This window comes from Neurospora hispaniola (genome assembly GCF_033458365.1).
Source record: "Neurospora hispaniola strain FGSC 10403 chromosome Unknown B0T23scaffold_3, whole genome shotgun sequence".
Taxonomy (NCBI): Eukaryota; Fungi; Ascomycota; class Sordariomycetes; order Sordariales; family Sordariaceae; genus Neurospora; species Neurospora hispaniola.
In genome coordinates, this window is record NW_026944408.1 from 3,601,165 (window position 1) to 3,624,341 (window position 23,177).

The 23,177-nt window shown below is 52.8% G+C and overlaps 7 protein-coding genes across 7 annotated transcripts; 2 read left to right on the plus strand and 5 right to left on the minus strand.

The window, feature by feature from the left end:
• Positions 1-1,698: 1,698 nt before the first annotated feature.
• B0T23DRAFT_411912 (uncharacterized protein) lies at positions 1,699-2,870 on the minus strand (the record flags this gene model as incomplete). The annotated part of the gene is made up of 4 exons (XM_062839455.1): positions 2,527-2,870; positions 2,293-2,417; positions 1,964-2,093; positions 1,699-1,926 (listed from the first exon to the last, which is right to left on the minus strand). The coding sequence occupies exons 1-4, from the start codon at positions 2,566-2,568 to the stop codon at positions 1,699-1,701; spliced, it is 525 nt and encodes a 174-aa protein (XP_062694425.1). The 5' UTR covers positions 2,569-2,870.
• A 57-nt stretch (positions 2,871-2,927) lies between these two features.
• On the plus strand, positions 2,928-3,922 carry B0T23DRAFT_403787 (uncharacterized protein; the record flags this gene model as incomplete). The annotated part of the gene is made up of 2 exons (XM_062838811.1): positions 2,928-3,133; positions 3,667-3,922. 2 exons carry the CDS (start codon positions 2,928-2,930, stop codon positions 3,920-3,922), a joined length of 462 nt encoding a protein of 153 aa, XP_062694426.1.
• Positions 3,923-8,427: 4,505 nt separating this feature from the next.
• Positions 8,428-9,750, minus strand: B0T23DRAFT_403811 (uncharacterized protein; the record flags this gene model as incomplete). Its single annotated transcript, XM_062838813.1, has 2 exons — positions 8,428-9,644; positions 9,738-9,750. The coding sequence occupies 2 exons, from the start codon at positions 9,748-9,750 to the stop codon at positions 8,428-8,430; spliced, it is 1,230 nt and encodes a 409-aa protein (XP_062694427.1).
• A 1,761-nt stretch (positions 9,751-11,511) lies between these two features.
• Positions 11,512-13,177, minus strand: B0T23DRAFT_122944 (PXA domain-containing protein). The gene is made up of 2 exons (XM_062832064.1): positions 12,394-13,177; positions 11,512-12,333 (listed from the first exon to the last, which is right to left on the minus strand). Exons 1-2 carry the CDS (start codon positions 12,980-12,982, stop codon positions 11,531-11,533), a joined length of 1,392 nt encoding a protein of 463 aa, XP_062694428.1. The 5' UTR covers positions 12,983-13,177; the 3' UTR covers positions 11,512-11,530.
• Positions 13,178-13,926: 749 nt separating this feature from the next.
• B0T23DRAFT_122941 (zinc-finger of mitochondrial splicing suppressor 51-domain-containing protein) lies at positions 13,927-15,880 on the minus strand. Its single transcript, XM_062832063.1, has 2 exons — positions 14,190-15,880; positions 13,927-14,115 (listed from the first exon to the last, which is right to left on the minus strand). Exons 1-2 carry the CDS (start codon positions 15,731-15,733, stop codon positions 14,076-14,078), a joined length of 1,584 nt encoding a protein of 527 aa, XP_062694429.1. The 5' UTR covers positions 15,734-15,880; the 3' UTR covers positions 13,927-14,075.
• Positions 15,881-16,093: 213 nt separating this feature from the next.
• B0T23DRAFT_123025 (Pre-mRNA-splicing factor rse-1) lies at positions 16,094-20,629 on the plus strand. The gene is made up of 4 exons (XM_062832066.1): positions 16,094-16,590; positions 16,779-18,855; positions 19,041-20,322; positions 20,410-20,629. The coding sequence occupies exons 1-4, from the start codon at positions 16,347-16,349 to the stop codon at positions 20,434-20,436; spliced, it is 3,630 nt and encodes a 1,209-aa protein (XP_062694430.1). The 5' UTR covers positions 16,094-16,346; the 3' UTR covers positions 20,437-20,629.
• Positions 20,630-20,645: 16 nt separating this feature from the next.
• On the minus strand, positions 20,646-22,062 carry B0T23DRAFT_123015 (uncharacterized protein). The gene is made up of 2 exons (XM_062832065.1): positions 21,820-22,062; positions 20,646-21,659 (listed from the first exon to the last, which is right to left on the minus strand). Exons 1-2 carry the CDS (start codon positions 21,946-21,948, stop codon positions 20,823-20,825), a joined length of 966 nt encoding a protein of 321 aa, XP_062694431.1. The 5' UTR covers positions 21,949-22,062; the 3' UTR covers positions 20,646-20,822.
• Between the last annotated feature and the right edge of the window lie 1,115 nt (positions 22,063-23,177).

The window sequence follows — 23,177 nt, forward strand, 5'->3', positions numbered from 1 at the left end:
CGTGGGTGTTCTATTCCCAGCAACCTAATGCACGCTTTGCCTTTAAACTCATAGCTGGGACGCCCCCCTGCCGCAGCTGAAATCTCCTGACGTCTGCTTTTGTTTTGCATACACAGCAACTTCAAAGTGAGGTCCATGAAGAACATCCTCTTGCTTGATGGGAAGGAATGCGGGTTATGCGGCTAGCCGTCCATCCATCTGTCGCCGGCTGTGGTGTAAGTATCACTGCCTTGCCCAGGAGCCGTTGATGACGACAAGCCTGAAGGGTAGGGCGGTAGCCAGTCCCAGGTATGAGGGAAAAGGGTCAAAATGGACTGCAATCAGCCGTTCCATTATCATTCGGGTACTGGTGGTGGGAATTGAGGCCCTTTCCACCTGCAAGCCTCAAATCCGCCGCCCAATCAGCCAATAGCAAAAAAAAAAAAAAAAAAAAAAAAAAAAAAAAAAAAAAATAAAGGACCAAGTGAGAGAGCAGGGTGTGTGGATGTGGGCGGTGCTCTTTGCCGTGGGATTGAACAATGCCATTGTTTCATCCGCGTGGACGAGACAAGCAGACAAGACAAGGAAAAACTCCGGCGTGCGACCCAGTTCCGTCCACTCACTCCATGTCCATCAGCTGAACATACCAACATTTCCACTACCCACGTAGGCAATTTCTTGCAAGCGTGGCCTAGGTGGCCCTAGATCCGCGGGTTCGCACCCTCGCCTTGTCGATAGCCTCAATCCCGAAATGACTTGGAAACTGAATGCTTGCTGATGCTGACGAGCAGCATGCTTGTGGGCAAGATCAGCATCTCCCGGCGTCTCTAGCCTAGCGGCCGTCCGGCCACGGTGGAGTCGACAAGAATCCATTTCCGATCTTGACGTTGCAGACTGGAGGTCGCGGGTCAATCAGTCGAGAATTTGAGTTTTGGCGGTCTTGGTCTGGGAGACTTGGAGCAGATCCCATGACGAAACCGAAAGATGAGATGCGATTGAAATGTTGCAGTCGACATTTCTGTACCTGAACTCGGAGTCCCGTCTGGGTGTAGTTCAGGAACCGCCTTATGAGAGAGCTTGGTCGTCCCCAACCGTCTGTTCCTGCTCGCTTTGACAAGGTTCCAACGCGGGCCCTTTGAAGCGACCGCCTTTGTACCGGGAGGCAATGATGTACCTGTGAAAAAGGTACTTGCATTCATGCCTGCGTGCTGCAGTGGCAGATGTAGTGTACTCCGGCGGACCCTGCCCGCTCCACATTCAGTAGACTCCACTCTTGTTCTGACGGTCTATCCTTGCTCAGCAGGGCAAGGTAGTGTAGGCCAATGCAGGCAGGAACGGCTCGCAGGTCGCAGTACAGTCCGCAGTCGGCACACAGACTTTTGGACCTACCCGAGCTTCCACAACCACTCGCTTGTTACCACAACAGGCACGGGCTGCAGCCAGGAATGGGATTAATTACCTACCTCTGGTGGTATCGAGTGGTATCGACCAGATGACAATTACACCATACACGCCATACTCTGCGATCCCGAAAATCAGCCAAGCATCGTCGAGATGGTTCATTCACGACTCTGATTCGCACCTCTGGAGCGCGACTTTGTCCCGCATACCTACGTACACTAGTCGAGATTGTGGAGGTACTATCTGCACACGAGGTCGCTTGTCCGTCGAGTGAGATTTGCGACAGCACGACAACGACGTGTATGAAAAATGATCTTCTCAAGTTCTGCTCCACGCTAAGTCAAAGTCATTGACTTCTTCAAAACGGATTGTCTCAGCGCCCTTGGCGGGGAACCCATTTGGAGCCATTGAGAGCCACTGGACGGAGCCATTGTGGTCGACGGTCAGCCTGTCAAGGAAAGCATCGAATGTCTCTGAATTTCTTTTGGTCCAGAATTCATCATGTTTCCGCCCGTTCCTGAGGTTGTCAGTTGCTTCCATGCCGGTCTGGAAGAAACATGCATACATTAGGTTCTCTACCTACAATTAAGGAACGAGCCAGTGTGACAATGGGTGTGGTGGTACCGAGTACCTTGACCGGCCACCCCATGCTACTGACTTGCGAATTGCCCGTTGCTGCCATGCGACTGCCAATGACAGACGTTTGAAAGTACCTGGTACAATGATCATGAGGATTGCTCTGGTGGACCGTGGTTGGTGGTGCCTTCCACTTGCAATTTTCCTAGCACGCGGCCCTTTCCTTTCCACTCGGCCACCGCCGTGTCTCAGTCTTTTGAGGAATAGCTCATGCTCAACCGTAAGACATTGGATCGTCCCGTTGTTTGGCCTCGTTCTTCCTCTGCTTTGCTTCACTGCAGCAGCTTCTGGCGCCCGGCCGCCTTCTCATCCGGGCAGTTCCCGCCATCCCCGTCGAGGTTAGCTTGTCTCCCACTTCGTCTCCTGTCAAATGGTCGAGGCCGGCAGCTGGTACTGGATACCTACGTCCAGAAATTCGTCTTTCAGTTGCTTCCGTCCCCATTGAAGCGTCATGGACGTCCAGGTCTACAAATCTGTTTCAACACAAGCGCTGCCTACTCCACTACCTACACTAAGCTCGGCAGAGGGACTAGCGGGAATTTCACGGCTCATGGTTGTCGACTCCCATTCGTCATGTGTGCTCGAAAAGGCAACTTGTTATCATTGCCGTTATTATTCTGAAACCCGCCTTCAACGATCATCTCCAGGGCTTCCAGGGCTTCCAGGGCTGCTCACGATAGCGTAAAGCCAGGCCCACGGTGTGTCTTGCTGGTGGTATTGGTAGGTAGAGGTATGGTGTCCATCGATGGACCACTCTCCACAAGCTTCCGGTTGATGAGGTTACGGTTGGCACTCTCCATCGGCCCTTGTCGCCCTTGTCGATGATAGTCTGGATTCGGCATGGTATGGATGACCTTTTTTTTTTTTTTTTTTTTTTTTTTTTTTTTTTTTTTGTTCTTCACAATGGCCCCATGCCCCTGTCCATATCCGTCATTTCTCTCTCTGTCTCTGCCCATGTCGAGCCCGTCCCCGATGAGTCCCTCTCGCTCCCGTCCAATCTGGACATGGGGAACAGGCTCGGACAAGACAACCTGGAAGCCCTCGTTCTCTGCCGCAAAGCACTGGCACCACTCAAGCACTCGACAGCCCTTTTTCAAAAGGACAAAGTGGACTTCAGGTAATGTGGTTTAGCACTGGAACTCTAGCAACCAACTGAACACCGACCCCATCAAGGTTGCTAGTTCCTCTCGGGTTTCTTCTACCTTTCTGCAATTTATCCCTCTTGGATTTTTGGCCAGTGGCTTGCTGCTTGGCTCCCACGCTATCTGTAGCTCATGATTTCTGAGATTATATTTCTCCATATCCTCAACATCCTCACTCGAGCCATCAACACTGGGGATATCTGTCCAGGTCCATACGCTACTGTATCTAACCCACCCCCCTACCTCTACCTGTCGTCGTCGAGCTCACACGGTACGATACAACACCCCCCCCCCCCCCCCCCCCCCGGGCGAATTTTTCTTAGCTTCTTTTCTGGCTGCCTGGTAGAGTGGTAGGTCCCCATCCACTCATCTGCACCCCTGCTCGAGTATACACAAACATCCTTCTTCGCCTACATAACTAGTAGATGTAGCCCCAGGTTGCCCTCCACCACCCACATGCCTGTCTCATGTGCGTCTGGTCTCTCCGACTTACCCTATCTCAACCCAGCCCAGTCCTCTTCCAGAGTCCCGATTGCTTAGGCGGACGTAGCGGCGTCTGTCTTGCAGCCGACCTCTCTCCCTACTGGCACGGCTCCCCTTGTTTGCTGCCCACGGCTGCTGTCGATGCAACTGCTGCTGCTGTTGCCCGCTCTGGATACCACGGATTCCTCCATAGAGAGAGCCCTTCTGCCGACCTGAACTTGGACCTCGATTCCCATTCATCCACCCGCCCATCCATCCCAGTCATCCAGTCCTCTAGCTAAAGCAAGCACCGGGCGTCATTAGCACTCGACCTACCTCCACACATAGGGCAGTTTACGCCGCCCAAAGAAGCAACTGATCCGCCTTTTGTCTCATCGGCTACCGGACGGTCACGCTGCTTTGCCCGCTGCGGCACCGTCTCGCGGCAGGAATCTGGACAGGGCTTACACAGTACATACCTCGACTGCTTCTCCTAGCCTCCAGCTCTCTTTTGGATACCAGACCAGACACTATCAGGTTGGGGGCCATCCAGCCGACTCTGCCGACTACGCTACGCTCATTCATTAACCTGACAAGAGGCACTGCTTGCTGCCCGCCGCCTTTTTCGTCCAGCCAGCCCACTCCAAGACCTATCTGGTGCAGTTGATCTACTCAACGGCCACCTCGACGGTCCCATACCCGGCTATCCTACCCCCAAACACTTCTGCAGCCCCGGCACAATAGCACCGCTCAGGCGTTCTTGGGGCTTGCGACCCCTCTCCAGCCAGCCCATTACCGATCCCGTTCTGGAAACCATTGGCTCGTCATATTATGCACCGCGACTCCTAGACATCCCGACCAGCTCCCCCATATTGACGGACCACTTTCTACTCCTGCTAGAAAGAGAGTATACTCGGTCCCTTCAACCGAGCGGCTCGTCTAGAAAACTGATCTCAACACCCACCAACGATATTGCTTCAGCTCATCACATCTATCGCCAGCATGCACGATCAAATCATTGGCACGATAGGCATGGACCAAGGCAGTCACATCGCTCATGACAACAACACGTATGGAAACAACAATTGGGTGGATATGAACCCATTCCACCATCAGACCACCATGCCGGACTACGGCGGCAGCTACGGTGGTTATATGCCACCGATCTCTCATGGGCTGCCCTCCGAGTCACTAGGCAGGATGCCTCCTCCCCCGCCTCCTCAGCATCATGTACCTCAACCTCATCAACATTCTCACCCTCCTCTTCCAATGTTGATGATGCCCCAAACGACGACGACTTGGCCGAGCATGTTGACGAATCCAACATACGGTTCGCACCCTGTCCCGCCCGTCGCCATCCCCCCGGTAACAACACCGCTCAAGAACTCCAAACTGCCAGCTATCCAGACAACATCACAGCCCAGGAAAACACTCACCGACGAGGACCGTCGGCGTATGTGTCAGTATGCTATGGATCATCCGACGGCCAAGCAAACGGATATCGGAGCTCAGTTCGGTGTTGAGAGAAGGTAGGTCATGATCTGTGGGAGTTCGTGTCGGTTGCGGAACCTAGTTAAGCTGACAACCTTTTATTAGCACCGTGTCCAAGGTACTGCGCCACAGGGATAAGTATCTGAATCTCGAGGACCGCAGCAGTTCTCCGATTAAGCGTAACAAAGTCAAGGGCGCGGATGTCGAAAAGGCTCTGACCAACTTTTTCCGAAAGTCTCAGGGCAAAGGCGTTCCAGTAACTGCCGAACTGATCAAAGAGAAGGCGCACTTGTTTGCAAGTACCATGGGTGTCACGGAAGATGATTTTCTCAAGTCCGGAAGCACAGCATGGCTGGACAAGTTCATGCTTAAACACAACATTGGGCCGAATAGGCTACTTCGTCGTGCCTCCGAAGCCAACATCAGTAGCAGCATGCGAGGATCGCCCTCCTTGAGCACATCACAACCGTCAAGTGCCATTTCCCCCCTCTCCCCTTCGGGACACACGTCTCCATCTACACTATCGGCAAATAGAAGCGAAGGGGAGAAGGATAACATGGCGACCTACATGGACTATTCAACTGAAAGCAGCTACAAGCACTCGGGCTCACACAGCACAACCTCGTTACATAGCGCATTTACTGACGCGGGAACTTCAACGTTCTCTGGGAGCACCCTTAGCCCAACAGCATCGTTCAGTTTTTCGCCTGATCCTAATGCCGGAGCATTTATTACAGCAGATCAAGCCAGGCAGCTCCCGCCGGGAAGCGGTGTCGGGTCCAACTTCCAAAGACCAAGAAGCCAGACATTCCCAACCTTGGACCTCGAATACCTAAATCAACAAGAATCAGGGGACTCGTTGACGCCAAAGTATCATGTGTCGTCCACGGGACCTTCTTCGGCCCTTGAGTCGCCTGCCAATGAAGTAGGCGCCTCGCACTTTGGCATGGATCACATAATCACCTCACCACGACTCCGTCACAGTAGCAGCAGTGGAAGTCTCGCTGGACGGTCGATCGCTACACCGCTTAGCGCAAACCCTACGTCTCCCATTTCTCCTACTCAGGAGGACGCAAGAAGGGCTGCAGACACCCTGCTTTCATTCATGCAGCATTCAGGTGGATTTGTGGACCACGATGAATACATGACTGTTGTTAAACTCACCGAGAAACTGCGGCTTCACCAGGCACAACTTGCCAAGAACACAGCAGTGGGAATGGGTGGGCTTTCTCGGATACCAGAGGGCGATAGTGAGATGCAGAACGCCGAAGCAGCTTCGATACCCAAAGTGGAACAGGCCATGGGGACGTAAAGTTGGATTGGACGTTCAGAGATTCCATATTACCGTCTCAAAACCGCCCGGACCTCAAAACTCTGTATCCCCATCAGGATTGCTGAACAAGCTACAGACAGATCGCTTTCGATGCCATCCATCACCGCGGCATGAATCGCAAGGAATACCCGGAAACTAAGAAGTCTGTCTGGCTCGGCTTCTGTTTTCTTCAAGGAGACGACCGGTTCAAAATTGGTCTCTCTATATTCACCTGCACATTCCCTGCCTCTCTTCTAGAAACATCTTCTTATACCCCCTTTTTTTGCTGCTATCATTTTGATTGACGAAGTTGCCAATATACCTCGCACGCTGCGATAAGAACCAACGCTCACGCGAATAAGGAGTCAAAGATCCTCTTCCCAGCTATTCGGCTCTGATTTCACTGGGCCTTTTTTTTTTTTTTTTTTTTTTTTTTTTTTTTTTTTTTTTTTTTGGTTTTTATGTTATCGTCCCATCTTGCTCGCCTTTGAATATCTGGCCTCCAGTTCCATCCTTGGCTCTGTTTGGTCTGTCTTGTCTCGTTTGACCGCGGGTCTCTCTGTTTCGAAGCATCATCCAGAGAAACCACGCCGTCGCCTGCAACCTTTCCCATGCTTATCCTGGCTTAACCATGTTTCATCATGTTCACTATATCAATCTTTGTCCGCAACTTCTCTATGTATATTTGACGGGTCTCTTGTTTTGGGTATCACCATTCCATATTTCATGTTTGATCGCCTTAGCTGACCCCTTTACCGACCTGTCACAAATCCGTCACATGTATCTTTTTTGCCCACCCACTTCCCTCCTTCGAGTGTGAAAAACTCGTCGTCTGGGAGGAACCAGAACATAGCCCTCTTCAGCTGTCCTGGTAATAAGGATGATTGTGAGGACCTTGGGGCGGAGGGGAAAAAAGTACGACTTTGGCGAATAGCAACGGTATCGATTCAGTATGGACGCAGTGAAACTGGACAGACGCGAAAAGAAAGAAAAATGAAGGCACTGCTTTTTGGCAAGCCTTTTCAGGATGTGTACAGTGTGGTATAGGGCGTGTCATCTGTACTTCTTCGCTATTTGTTTCACACCTACCCTTTGCTTTCAAAAATTGAGGAAATTCGGGAAGCTTTAAGTCCCGGGTCGTGTGCGAATATCTTTCGGATCTCTATGGCTCTGTTAAGTGGGAAGAACTTCAGTTACTTAGTTGATGTGCTTTTTTGTCCACATTCCACTCTTTGTTTCTTTCAAGGACTTCCCTCATATTTCCCCTACTTATGCTTACCCGAACTAGCATAGTTGTTCCGTGAAGGACAACCCAAACGTCGGAGCGAAGGGGTCAGGCAGATGGGGGAACGGACGGGAATCTGGACGCAGGAATGGAACGAAACAACGGCTAAATGAGGGCTTTTCCGATGAAGAAGAACCATCCATAGCCACCGTTAGTATATGTTAGCATATCAGGGCATGTCGGTATATAGATCAACCCTTCGAGGTTTGTTAGTGAGACTCGCAGCGTCTTCGAACAACGGAGAGAACAGGGACCTTGAACCATCATATTAGCCCAAACCTCGCTACAACCAGGGTCAGAACAACAATTGATCGTGTCCCACCGAGTGTCCCACACACATGCACCAAAACTTGACTCCATTCACGGCGGCCAACAACGAACCAGGCGGGTGCTGTGCAGGTCAGGAATGCTACCTAACTAACCTAAAAGTGGTAAAATAGCCCTCTGCAAGTACCACGCTAACGAACTCTCCAGGGGTGATGCGTAACACTCCCACATCTAAATTGCCCGTGCATCGCTCCTTCTCCTAGCGTATTTTCTTGCTGTTGACATTGTGAGCACCCATGAACTCGCACCCCCCCCCCCCCCCCCCCCCTTCTTTTCTCCCCAAAAACTAAACTGCTTGTTGTTACGAACACACAAACCAAAAACATCGACAGACACAAGTCTCGCAAGAACAACGACCAAACCCTATTCGGTACTCTTATTCGATCCCCATTTCAAGCAAGCCTCTCTTCCCAAAGCTCGCTAACCCTCTTCTCCGCCAATTCGGGCATCAACCGCACCAGGATCAACTCCAGTATGGAGTAAATCAGATGCTTGTTTAGATAGGCATCGCTAAACACATCCAGAATTCCTTGTTCGATTTCTGTCAAAATCGTCTCTTCATTTGGGTTTCCATCGTCAACATCATCGTCAGCATCATCAACGTGAGCTTGACCGCCTGTGGCAGCGGATGCAGAAGCGGCGTGTATATCACCTGCCTCTGCATCTGCATTCGCGTCAAGCTCTTGCTGAAAATGGACTTCAACAACATGAGCGTGTTGGTCCTCCACCCTCTTGGCTAGTTTGGTCTTGATCGCTGAGGCTGCTGCGCGGATGGCGGCATCGTTAGTGCTACCACCTCCAGTAAGAGACAGCTTGCTACTGCTCCGACTATTACCCGTACTAGAGCTGCTGCTGTTGCTACCTGACCGGGGATCGGAACTGGTAGTAATGGTTGCTGCTGTTGCCGAAGGTGCTGACCCTCTACGGCCAAACCCAAGGCCAAGGCCAGACCCAGGCCCAGCTCTAAATCCAGGGGCAGGGGCAACAGACGATAACGAGGAGAGCGATCCAGACGACCCTGACCCCTGTTGATGAGTTGGGACTGGGCCGCCAGTAGTGCTAGCATAACCAGGAACCACCGCCTGCTGGCCCTGATCTAGGCCGCTTTTCTTCGGTCCGCTCCCGCTCCGCATCTGTTCCATTTGTGTCTGATCCTGCTTCGGCGTCTGTGATGAGTTTTGAGGAGCAGCAGGCTGGACAGTGGCAGAACCGACATTGCTTGCTCCCCGACTGGTCGTAGAACGAGAAGCACCGGCTAGTGCGCCTCCCTTTTCGGCATCCTCTTCACTTACCACCATGGGCGCACTAGTACTACCAGTGTTAGCGGTTGGCCTGGCCTTTGGGCTCGCGGCCGTGGCTTTGAGACTAGAATTGCCGCCAAATCCGCAACGGCCACTGAAATAAACGGACCCAAGGAGCTTTGCGATAAATCCAGGCGAAATTAGCGCCCAAAGATCCTTAGCACACCTGCGCCTTAGCGCAAGCAGCTCGTCTTCAGACGAGGGTGCCGTCAGACTCGAGATCCCTGGCAGGTTGTTGGGGAAGAGTGCGCCTCGCACACTGCGGAGAAGTGGGGGTAGACCTGATGGGTCAAGGATATACTTGTGGACTGCGTAAGATAGAAGCCTATGATTGAATCGTTATGGTAAGTAAAACGGCTTGTCTGCTAGTTATTGGCCGGTCCAGTATTCTTTGCCTGAACGGGACATGTGCATTTTTTGCGATTCTTTGCTTCTTTCTGGTGCACATTGTGTGTGTAATACTCGGAAGATATCTCGCTTCTATGCTCTGGGGGACTTTGAAGGGGGAAAGGGGTGTGTAATGGAGGTATGGTGTTTCATCAAGTGGGGGGAACAGAACACTCGAGAACGGGAACTGAGTGGGAGCAGTACGGCGGTGTGTATGGTGCGCGCAAACCAGTGTTTGTGTCCCTTTTGAGTGTATCCATGCGCGTGCAGCGTTTGATTGAAGGATAACGGGCTCTGGCATGTCTAAGAGTGAGAGTAACTGCCAGTATTCCATGAATAGAATTCCCGCTGTCGAGAATAATGTCTCACATCATATTATGGACCGTGTATCTCATGGTATGGGGGGGAACGAGTCGAAGGCCGTAGATGCTGACGAACCAGGGCAGCTCGTATCAACAAACCACCTTGACACCGCCGTGAAGGCCCGAGCTGGTAAACGATCGTAACACCATGTTCGTGAGCTCAACCCCTGGTAATAACATGATCCGCTGGTCCTAGCAAGCGCGAGGACGAGCTCCTCACTTCCATTGTGACTGCGGGGAACAGGAAGACCAAGGCTCGGTGGGGAGATGCTGACATTGGTGACAAGGTCCATCGGCCATGGGTCGTGAAGAGGGCACTTGGACAAGAACCCTGCTGTTCACCAATTTCGTTCCTTCCCCGAGATCCATGGGAACTGGACCGCCGCACAGTGCAAGAGACAGTGAGGGCCCCAGTTTGGGGTGAATGGTAGGCTTGCGAGCACGAGGAGGGGTGGTCGAAAAGCAAGCTCTCCGTACCAAAGCATCGTGGTGCCTGCGTGCCGTAAAAAGCGCTCAGGCGCGATACACCTTGCGACATAGCGCAGATATCTGATCAGCAGATCCTCCATAGTAGATTCTGAGTCGCAGATTGCGCGCCAATCGGGCAGTCCAGAAGAAGGATGGATTGGCAGTGAGATACCGAGACGAGATGACCGGTCATGGGGACGGCTGTTTTGTTCGAATTACCGAGATATCCAAGACTTCAAGGCCGGGGACAAAGACAAGTCCATCCAGAAAAGGGCAAGTTCCATATGAATATCGCAGCGTATGGCAGAATGTCGCTGTATGATTGCGCCTGGCGACGGACACGGCCAACGGTGGGGTGTGGTATGAAGCGGAATTCTGGCGGAAAGTGATCTCGATGCCGGATGCTTCTGGTAGTCTGTCTCCTGAACCTGGATGATGAGAATGGGTCGAGGAGGGGTGTCGGATCCTTGTCAATAATCCCATCCGGCGCGTAAACAAGGCTCGTCGATGGTCCGTCTAGTAAGCCCCACGAAGCCCATGGTGCAATGGGACATGGCCAAGGCCACATCCCACCATGATTGGCTGGCTGCAGTTGGACGTTCCGAATGCATGTATCGTGGGATTGGAACACTTGGGGTCCGGTGGTCGCCGATTCGGCCGCAGGGTGTTTTGGGGGTGTGTTCCACAACACCCGCCTTTACCCAAATGCCTTGTAACAGCTTGGCCTTGGCAGATGCATCGCGCCTGCTGACCTCGTCTCTGTGGCCCAAGCTCCAGCATTCGATCGATATGCCTTGGTTGGCCGCTCCTTGCAGTTCTTGTCATGGTTGCCAGTCTCTTGCGTGCACTTGCACCAGTTTCGATATGGGTGGGTACGCCTCCAGATCCAGTGACCTGACAATCATGCGGTGCAACAGTCGAATGTGCAGAGGGGAGTAGGAAAGAGAGGGAAAAGGACAAGGAAAGAAGAGGCTGACCTACCTGTCAATGCTCCCATCAACACCACCCAGCCTTCCTGGGCTTCTCATCATGATCCACTGCAACATGGCCACTGTGCCGCTGAGCCACGGCATCCGGCCGTCCATCTCGATCAAGTTGGATATTGCTGACCAGCATCTGAATGCCAAAACGGGTGTCCTGAAGCGTTCCGACTCAACACCGGACGAACCGGCATGCTTTTCGAGGTCCATTCGAGTCGTATGGTGAGCCGCCACTTTCTCGTATGCGGTCGTGCTGCGCGATGAACGAGGTGGTAGGGAGTGGGAGGTGATCAAGATAGTGATAGCCACCCTCACAAACGATATCGTGAGAAGGATCCAATGAACGATGGTCCAGAACAGTGCCTGAACCGATTGGACCGACGACGAAGTGCGGGCCTGTAGCGGTACTTTGCTCTTCCTTCGGGGCAGAGGCTCATGCTCGGCAGATCTGCGCCGTGTGATAACGCTGGACGCTATCGAGAAACATTCCCAGATGAACCAAGGCTCTGACAGCTTGTTGGCCAGAACACTCCCGATTATCAGCTCTGATAATATCTGGCCAACCAGGGCCACAAGACAGTCGTTCTGGAGATCCTCAGTGGGCAAGAGTACGGCAAGAACAGCATGAACCAGCAGCTGACGATAGGCCGCCTCATTTTCGGCTTGCTCAGCTACGCTGTCCGGGCTTCCTGAGCACGGGACGGGAGACAGAGCGGGCAGGGGGCACAGAGCGTGATAGATCTCGCGCGCATTCGTCTGAAGGGGAGACTGCGTGATGGGATTGTGAGCTGCTCGATAGGCTGATCGGACGGAACAAGTTAGCAACGAACCCGAAATTCATTGGTGGAGCTACAACAGACCAGTGACATGCCTGTCGAGAAGATCGGGCAGCTCGTCTAGGAGCAAGCTCTCGAGGTCGACATTGCGAAGGCGCTGCTCAAGCGCTCTAGTGACATGGGCAATAAGCTGGACGATCTCGGCGACAAACGAGTCGTCGGGGGTAATCTTGTTGTACCAGTTCTGGACATATTCCCGGAGGATGATGGCGATTAGTGCATACAGCTGCAGGTCGACATCGTTCCGACTGGTCAGAGGCGGCAGCACATCCTCAATCGATACCGGCGGGGTCTTGCCCTTGTCCTGGTGTTGAGGACACAAGATGCGCCTGATCAGGTAAACGGTGGCCTTGTCAGAAAGGGGGTCTGTCCGCTGCGCGTTGGACTGGGGCGACGGCGATCCCCGTTTGGTCCGTGACCTGGTGCCGGCCTTCAGGTTGTTTGTCGACGACGATGGTTCTGAGCTCGTCCTGGGCGACTTTGGTCGTGGGGTTGAGAGACGAGTGGGAGCGGGGCCCTGACTCTGTGCAGTGACAGGGACCGCAGGGGACGCAGAGGGCGCAGAGGAAGTGGGAGCAGCAGCAGCAGCAGCAGCAGTCGAGGCAGTTGTCATGACGGGCCAACTAGCGGTGTCCAAACATTGTGCCCCGCGCGCACCCGTTCATATCATAGCGCCGTCCACTCTTTATGACAATTCAGAGCCTGGCAGCTCTTTGAAGCGCGAGAGGCGGAAGACAAGAGAAAATCGTCGAGGTGTGATTGCAATGTTGCGCGGTGCAGTGGTTGGTGAACAGGTGGTGCTGGGTGCATGTTGATAGGTAGCGAGTGGTCCGGTCTTGTGTTGGTCCACGCCTGTCCCGCACCTGTGGTGGATGGCGACTCCAGCCAGCAGCGGCAGTAGCCCAGGTGATAAGGAAGCACCTTGCCGCTTATCAGCCACTACCTGTCCGAAACGGGTAGGCGGTGAGGTTAGCCAAGACCAAGCATGGTCGTTGCCCGTAGCATGGAACCGATCACCCCTTGAAGTCGTCGAGCTTCCCCTGAATGAATGTCAACAAAGCACACACCTTTGACTTACGCAGCTAAGGCGGCACCACATCCTCGACCGCTTTCAAATTCCTCTAACTCTAGTCAGGCCGGTGCGAGTCATCTTCCAGCATGTAGGTAGTTTTCGTTTCTTACCAAGGATACACACTACTGCTGGCAGGTTAGGAATCTCCACACCTGAAGTTTGTTATCGTTGCACTTCGCTTGACAAACATTGACCGAAATTTACTGCGCGGTGCAAGGTGCTGCGTGAGGCGGACGAAAAGTTCTTTAAACAAAGAGACCGTCTGTCGTCGATGAGGCTCAAGCTGTCATCACCCTTGCCACAGCAGACTGCCGTGACACAAGGCACTTGCTGCATGCGGCCCGAGCCTGACCGTTGCAGATCAGTGCCTCCCTAGGCCCACAACTACGAGACTATCAGACTGTGCAGTCCACAAGATTTTGAACACACACCTTGGATCCGACATCCGTAACAGCCAGCCCGTGCCGTCAGAAACGGAAATGATACCATAAAGTCTTGAAGCGTAAACAGCCGATATGGTCGTGACAATGCGTTTGTTTGATATTCCTATTATACAGTCCGGGCTCCTAACAGCCCGGTTGCCAACACCTACTACATCTTACAGGATGCAACGACCAGCATACGCATGGCTCATCTATACAGCAATGACGTTGTCTTTGACGGTAGCCTCATACCTAAAAAAAAAAACTCTGTTAGCACTCGAACCATATCTAGTTGTGCGGGGGAAAAAAATCAAGAGAGCACCAACCTCTTTCCGCGGAAGGCCCACACACCCCAGTTACCGGCACTGACGTCCTGAGGGTCAAGATCATTCAGATCCCACCGGAGACTGCGGAAGATGTTCTCGCCAGGCTCCATGAGAATGTCGAATTCACCCTTGGCCTTCTTGTTGACCCACTCGACATCACGCTCCATGTCAGCCTGCGTGTAGCCTGTAGCAATGATAGGAGCTTTGGTCTCGAGAAGCATAGGCAGCGTTTCCTCCCATTCGTGGGAGCTTGCCGGGTGACCCAAACCAGGGTGGAAGAGGACGAAGCAGTCGAAGTAAGGGTCGTGAGGAGCGAAATAACCCGTCTTGTGGATAGTATGGTAATAATCCACAATGGTGCTGATCTTCATGGTAGGCCATACGCGGTCCTCCACAACCGCACCGTAAGGGTTCTCGGGAGTACGAGGCGGGAGGGGAAATTCGTCATCGCGGTTCATCATGCTCTCGGGTCCGATGAAAATCAGATGGAGTCTCGACAGGGGGAAGAGATGGGCCAACTGCACCCAGGCATCTCTAGGCAGCGACGACTCAGCGCGAGCACCAAGAATAAAGACACGCACGGGGGGCGCCTCAGGCCGGAGACCCTTGATAGACTCGTTGCCTCCAGTCTTGGGAGGATGCAGGGTATAGCGAAGTGCCGTCAAACTCTTCAAGCCCTCGACCGTGAGACGATTACGGATGTGGTACGGGCTCAACTCGTGAAGAACGCTGCCGATCGTGAGAGGATAGGTCAACAACCTAGTCGCCTGTCTCATGCACCGGTCATCGTTGACAGCTTCGAACTGACGGGTATACATGAACGTGTCCCAGTTGGTCATGTTGACCATGGCATCATCCATTTGCGGACCGGCGTAGTTAAACTCGTAGAAGTGGCGGCCTGAATGAAGGTCATGGTCATCTTCATTGATCTGTCGCAGAGTGTCGCATATCTCGAGATGTTTCTCATAGTCGTCCATCCAATGCTGCTCGCTGCAATATACCGGGATGCCACAGTCAGGGCACTCGAAATCGACGTGCTTCGGCGGCTGGGAGCCAGACTCGGTATCGACTTGGCGGTTGGTCTCGGAGAACTGCCCTGGGCGGTGGCTGTGGTGGGGGCAGCTGGCGTGCTGTCTTATGAAGGCCGCGCGCTGGCGGATCTTGGGGATGGGCGAGTTGGTGAAGGAGTGGAAGAGGTTGTCCTGCTCGAGAATCGGCTTCGAGGGGATACCACTACCGGCCAGATCCTCGTTGGTGGCAAACGATGTCGAGCTGCTGGCCTTGGTTCTGGACTGGGCAGCAACGGAAGGAAGCTTGCTTGTGATCGAAGCCTGGGTCGGACGCGAAATGGTTCTGGTGATGCCGCCGACTTGCGTCGAAGGCGAGGAAGAGCTCTGTGCCCCGCGGATGGAGCTGACGGAGCGTTGATGGGCTGACTGCAAAAAAGCAGCACCTTGCCTGCTCTGTCTAGCTGTGAAAGTCGAGCATTGCGAGCAAAGCTTGGACAAGGCCGGACGCACGGCGCGGTCTGCTGGGAGGGCCATTGGGAGTTCAAGAGGTCGGATGATGTTCGATCGGGAATCTGGATCGCCGGGACTCGATGCGACTTTCCAATTGACTTTTTGGCAGCAGCTCCCAGCAATCCGGGGTCCTCTCCCACCGACCCGACTCGCTACCTACCCAAGTGCCTAGGCGGGTCTCGTCCATCGAATGACCCACTTTGTGCTTGCTTCACCAGCCACAATTGTGCCTAGGTAAGCTCTGACGTTATGCGGGTCAGAGACCTACGTACTTACCTAGCCACGAGCGAGCCACAGTCGCGGGGGGCGGCGTCTACGACCTACCGTGGACCGACGTACCGCTGCAACCTGAGTGACTGGACTGCACCAATTGGCCAGAAATACCATCGACGGCAACCGACTCCATCTACCTCGCCAGAGTGCCAGAACACTGGACCGTGTTTCATTTTTTTTGCCGTGTTACAATCATCTACTCGATATCCAACTCTAGATTTTCGACAATCTGGCTGACTTTCGCGCATTGGTCTTCTCAGCATAACAACGGCAGCATTGGCAGAGCACAACCGAGTCCTACCCACTTGCAAAAACAACCTCGAGAAAGCAGAGCCGCGCCGGCTATCTGCGCCCAGTTGCAGCCATGGCGACTACGTCGAACATGTTCCTGTATTCCTTGACCATCCAGCCACCCACCGCTGTCACGCAGGCTCTGCTTGGTCAGTTCTCGGGAACCAAGGAACAGCAGATTCTTACGGCGTCTGGATCGCGTCTAACCCTCCTTCAGCCTGATCCCCGTCAGGGCAAGGTCAACACCCTGTTGTCTCATGACATCTTCGGCATCGTACGCGCCATCGCGTCGTTCCGTCTGGCCGGCAGCCACAAGGGTGAGTAACCTCCCCGCCACCTCCTGTGTTGGGCAATATAGTGATTCTGGATCCGTTCCCCAGGTGCTTCTGGGTAGAGGGGCCACACGTATGGTCACGCACCATGCACCCAGGCCTACGAGTCTTCTGGGGACTTGAGACTCATTCAAATCGGTAGCGGGATTGTGCTAAAACCCTGTGCCACCCAGACTACATTATCCTCGCCACTGATTCGGGCCGTATTACCATTATCGAGTATCTCCCCAAGACGAACAAGTTTCAGCGCATCCACCTCGAGACTTTCGGCAAATCGGGCGTCCGCCGAGTCATCCCCGGCCAGTACTTAGCCGCAGATCCAAAGGGAAGAGCATGCCTCATTTCGGCACTCGAAAAGAACAAGCTGGTCTATGTTCTCAACCGAAACTCACAGGCCGAGCTTACCATCTCGTCACCACTGGAAGCCCACAAGCCAGGCGTGTTGGTGCTGTCTCTTGTTGCCCTTGACGTTGGTTACGCAAACCCCGTTTTCGCTGCGTTGGAACTGGACTACACGGACGCGGACCAAGATCCTACGGGCCAAGCACGAGAAGAAGTTGAGACACAGCTAGTATATTACGAGCTTGATTTGGGCCTGAACCACGTCGTACGCAAGTGGTCAGATACTGTCGATCGCACTTCTTCACTTCTCTTCCAAGTACCCGGCGGCAATGACGGTCCCAGCGGTGTCTTGGTGTGCGGCGAGGAAAACGTCACCTATCGGCACTCGAATCAAGAGGCTTTCCGCGTCCCCATCCCCAGACGCAGCGGTGCCACCGAAGATCCTCAGAGGAAGCGGGTTATCGTCTCTGGCGTTATGCACAAGCTCAAGGGAAGCGCGGGCGCCTTTTTCTTCCTTCTTCAGACGGACGATGGAGATCTTTTCAAAGTCACCATTGACATGATCGAAGATAGTGACGGCAACCCTACCGGAGAGGTCAAGCGCCTCAAGATCAAGTACTTCGACACGATACCAGTAGCCACCAGTCTTTGCATCCTGAAGAGCGGCTTCCTGTTCGCCGCTAGCGAGTTTGGAAACCATCACTTTTACCAATTTGAAAAGCTCGGGGACGATGACGAGGAACTCGAGTTCAGCAGCGACGACTTCCCGACAGACCCTACCGCCTCATACAACCCGGTGTACTTTCACCCCAGGCCACTTGAAAATCTGGTCCTGGTTGAGAGCATTGATTCGATGAACCCTCAGGTCGATTGCAAGGTTGCGAATCTGACGGGAGAGGATGCGCCCCAGATCTACTCTGTCTGTGGAAATGGGGCGCGGAGTACTTTCCGCATGTTGAAGCACGGACTCGAAGTGTCTGAAATTGTCGCTTCAGAGCTTCCGGGTACACCTTCTGCTGTATGGACGACTAAGTTGACCAAGTACGACCAGTACGATGCTTATATTGTGCTGTCATTCACAAACGGGACATTGGTGCTCAGCATTGGCGAGACGGTAGAAGAGGTCAGCGATAGTGGTTTCTTGACTACGGCGCCCACCCTAGCTGTGCAGCAAATGGGTGAGGATGGTTTGATACAAGTTCACCCCAAGGGCATTCGCCACATCGTCCAAGGTCGTGTCAATGAATGGCCTGCACCTCAGCATCGCTCGATTGTTGCTGCCACGGCAAATGAGAATCAGGTTGTCATCGCCTTGAGCTCTGGCGAAATCGTCTACTTCGAAATGGACTCGGATGGTTCGCTCGCCGAGTATGACGAAAAGAAGGAGATGTCGGGCACCGTCACATCGCTGAGCGTCGGTCAAGTACCGGAGGGCCTGAAGCGAAGCTCTTTCCTAGCTGTAGGATGCGATGATTGCACAGTTCGCATTCTTAGCTTGGACCCTGATTCAACACTCGAGATGAAGTCCATCCAAGCTTTAACAGCCGCACCCTCGGCTTTATCAATCATGTCGATGGAGGACTCGTTCGGTGGATCCACGCTCTATCTGCACATCGGATTGCATTCGGGCGTTTACCTTCGGACTGTGCTGGATGAAGTGACGGGCGAACTGACAGACACTCGTCAAAAATTCTTGGGTCCCAAGCCTACCAAACTTTTCCAAGTATCAGTTCAGGATCAGCCATGTGTTCTTGCGCTGAGCTCGAGGCCATGGTTAGGCTACACCGACCCACTTACTAAGGGCTTCATGATGACGCCCCTAAGTTACACCGAGCTTGAGTATGGTTGGAACTTCAGTAGCGAACAGTGCTTGGAAGGCATGGTTGGAATTCATGCCAACTACCTAAGGTCAGTTTGTTCCAAATTGTTTGGCGTCCAGTTATATGATGAGAAAAGTGAACTCTATGCCCTCGGGTAATGAGGTGATTGAAGCAATCATATGTGATTGTACCAATTGTTTCTTTCCAATACAACCCGATACACCCATCCATTTTGTACATCCTTATCTTCACAGACACTGACATTGAGTGCAGAATCTTTTCAATCGAAAAACTGGGCGACAACATGATTCAGAAATCCATTCCTTTGACTTACACACCTAAGCACTTGGTCAAGCATCCCGAACAACCATACTTTTACACTATCGAATCCGACAATAACACCCTCCCCCCCGAGCTGCGGGCAAAGCTTCTGGAGCAACAAAGCAATGGCGACGCAACGGTACTGCCGCCAGAGGACTTTGGATATCCCAGAGCCAAAGGCAGATGGGCATCGTGCATCAGCATTATCGATCCTATCAGCGAGGAACCGAGAGTCCTCCAAAGGATTGATCTTGACAACAATGAGGCGGCAGTCAGCGCGGCCATTGTACCTTTTGCCAGTCAAGAGGGTGAAAGTTTCCTGGTTGTCGGCACGGGCAAAGATATGGTCCTCGACCCACGTCAATTTACCGAGGGCTACATCCATGTTTACCGATTCCATGAAGACGGCCGGGACCTGGAGTTCATTCATAAGACCCGAGTAGAAGAGCCCCCTTTGGCACTCATTCCGTTCCAGGGTCGTCTGCTTGCTGGCGTCGGCAAGACACTCCGTATCTACGACCTCGGTTTGAAGCAACTGCTCCGAAAAGCTCAAGCAGATGTGACGCCCACTCTCATCGTCTCCCTACAAAGCCAGGGTAACCGCATCATTGTCGGCGATCTCCAGCAAGGCATCACGTACGTTGTCTACAAGGCCGAGGGCAATAGACTCATTCCCTTTGCTGACGACACCTTGAACCGCTGGACAACCTGCACCACCATGGTCGACTACGAATCCGTTGCCGGCGGCGACAAGTTCGGCAACATATACATCGTCCGTTGCCCAGAGCGCGTCAGCCAGGAAACTGACGAGCCTGGATCAGAGATCCACCTGATGCACGCCCGCAACTACCTTCATGGCACACCCAACCGCTTGAGCCTCCAGGTCCACTTCTACACTCAGGACTTGCCGACCAGCATATGCAAGACCAGCCTAGTTGTCGGTGGTCAAGACGTGCTGCTCTGGAGCGGCTTGCAGGGCACTGTCGGTGTCTTCATTCCCTTTGTCAGCCGCGAGGATGTCGACTTCTTCCAGAATCTGGAGAATCATATGCGCGCTGAAGACCCGCCGCTTGCCGGCCGTGATCACTTGATCTACAGGGGTTACTATACCCCCGTCAAGGGTGTGATCGATGGTGACTTATGCGAGAGGTTCAGCTTGCTGCCGAATGATAAGAAGCAGATGATTGCCGGAGAACTTGATCGCTCGGTGAGGGAAATCGAGCGCAAGATTTCGGTGCGTGTTCCCTTACCCCCCCCCCCCCCCCCCCCCCCCCCGAATTTCGAGAAGCAATTCACTTACTAACCTGCTTGCTTTGTTTAGGATATCCGCACCCGGTCTGCCTTCTAAACATGATCACATCGTTTCTGGGTGAGAAGTAATGGCTGCGAGCTTATGGTTTAATGTATATGAAACTCCTTGCAAAGAAGCGCGTCGTTTTCACAGAAATCTGGGATGGATCAAAGCCTTGTTGTTATGTTAACTTGGATTACTGCTGTTGATTCAGCTAGGCGCTCCGGTGGTGGTGAGTGGTTTAGGCGTCAATTGTATGTACGCCGTTGTGCTTAGATCAAACGATGGAAAGAAGAGACAGAATGGTACGTGGCTAAACAAAAAGAAAAGAAGAGCCATATTGCTTGGCAATATACAAAATTTTGGGTACACAAAGCATGGCATCATAACTGCTCACGATCCAGTCCTCCTGGCTTTCAAGTCCCGATGCCCAGCTTGACTACCTATTTGCCAAACTTCGACGCAGTACTAGAAGCAGCGGGAACCAACCTCTTCACCCCACTAATCCACGTCCTTCCCATAACCCTCCCTTTCCCCTCCGTAGGCGGTTGGTTTAGGGCCTCCCACATCTCATCGTCCTCCAACGCCTTTACTGCGCTTTCCACATTCCAATCATTTCCCTCCATATACAAAACCGCCACATCATAATCCGCCACTTTGGTTTTCATCATCCACTTCCTTATCTTCTTCTTCCGTTCAACCTCCTCGTCGCTTTCTACAGGGTAAGGAGAAAGCGATACGCCGGATGGGTTGTATTCTCCCGGGATGCGGATGGTGCGTCTACCGCGGGCGAATAGAAGTGCGGAAGAACTGGAGTGGAAAGGGGAGGAAGAGGTGGAGAGAGAGAAGAGCGGGAGACGGTTATGCGCGAGGAGGACGGGAAGGGGGATCGAGTAGCGGAGGGAGAGGGAGGGGAGGGTGTCGTGGGGTGTGAGGTGGTGAATTGTGTCTGGGATGGTGGTGTTTGGGTTGTCTTGTGGAGGTTTGGGCTCTTGTTGGGTTGATGCTTTGGCTGTGAGAGAGATGGTTGAAGAATAAGGGGGCGGTGAAGAGGATGGGGGAGGAAGATGATTGTTGAAGGAGATAGGGCCGGGGTATGGTGGTGGTGTATCGTTGTCGTCGTGGGCGGCTTGTGTATTTTCAGCTCGGTAATGGTGAGAAGGAGGGCGATATTTGGGACCGCGGGGGTTTATGGGAGTAAGGTATGAAGAGGAAGAGGAAGATGATGATGATGATGGGGTTTGGCAGTAAGGACAGTAATTGCTGAAACGGGGGTTGTTCTGTTTTAGTGTTAGTAGACTGTCTATCGTGTCTATGAACAAAACATGGAAATGAAAGGTTGGTCATCAAGGTGCCTTTTTTTTTGCGTCGCTTCGCAGAGTATGGCGGCGTGATGTAGCGCTCGAATTTCAGCCTGACTGACGGCTTGGTGATACTTACATGTATACAGTTACCGCAAATTACTCGGCCGCAACAGCTCAATCGGCGATCGTCCGGGAGAGGCTTCTCGGTCTCATGGACGAAGCGGGGCACCAAGTGTAAAAGCTTTGCGCAGGTACAGCAGGCCATGGTAGAAAGTCAGTTGTCTGCGGAACGAACATTTATCTTGTCTTTTTTTTGGGGGGCAAGGTGAGAACCTGGAAAATGAGAATTTCCAGATTCGAAGATCTGGTCATGTTCGACTTGAAGGGTTGACGAATCTTCAATACGGGAACAGAGATGATTGACGTCGGTAATGTGGGGGCAAAGTGACTTATCGATAGGTAGCCGGAGGGTAACCCCGCAGCTCCGCAAATGTTCGTGGGGGCAGACCCGACGGAGGAGCTGTCAGCGGCTCTCCACAGCGCTGTCAGGGACCTGGTCTCGTTTTTGACAAAGAAAATTGTTGAGGGAACCCAGTTGACTTGCCAAACCTAATGGAATGGTAAGAATAAGCCGAAATACGTCACAGCCAGTACATCAAACCTTGGGTAGGTATAGGTACCAGTTAGGTATACATCTGAGCATCTTTACTACCTCGGTGTATACCTTTGAACCTGAGTTTGAGTCACTTCCTGGAACAGAACTCGAGCTATTGTATTTTTGTATATCATAATCCCCATTCAATAGAGATTTGTAACGGCCTTTCCTACCACGATGAGCGGTATCGGACCGTCTCTGTTCGGTTTCTTCTTACCCAACCAGGCTACGGCCAAAGGCCTCATTTATTTTGTCATGGACAAGCCGGCCATTTTCACTTCCGAGTTGTTCTTGAGGGGCATCGTGCAACATTCCCCGCTTCCGAGCATCATCACCTCTTGAATGAGCAGAAAACAGGAGTGATTGCGCAAAACTCGCCGACTTCTTGGACATCAAGCGCCCGGTCTGAGGCAAAATCTATTAAGCCACGGATTTCGAAGCTGACGAATCTTGGTAGACCAAAGCTCTCAATCAACCACCTGCCAGATCCTGCCATCTTTGGAGGATGCAGATGTCGTTTTATTCTCCTGAAGGGCAGCTTTCCCTTAGCTGTCATTAACTACTACCCTCAGTTTCCATTTTCTTCTCTGACGCAATGTCAATCATGACCTGTCTTCTAACCAGCCAGACGGCACAGCACAACTAGCCCGGATCACCATCAACATTGTTTTTGCTTCTGCGCCCCGAATGGAGACTCTATGGCGTGATATAGCTGGAACAACACGTCGCCAATGCGACCGATATGACTGACCTTTGCGCAGCAGAGACGTCAAGCTAATAACAAAGCCCCATGAACCGCATTCTGAACTATATGACGGGATGTAAGCCCTTCGGTTCCA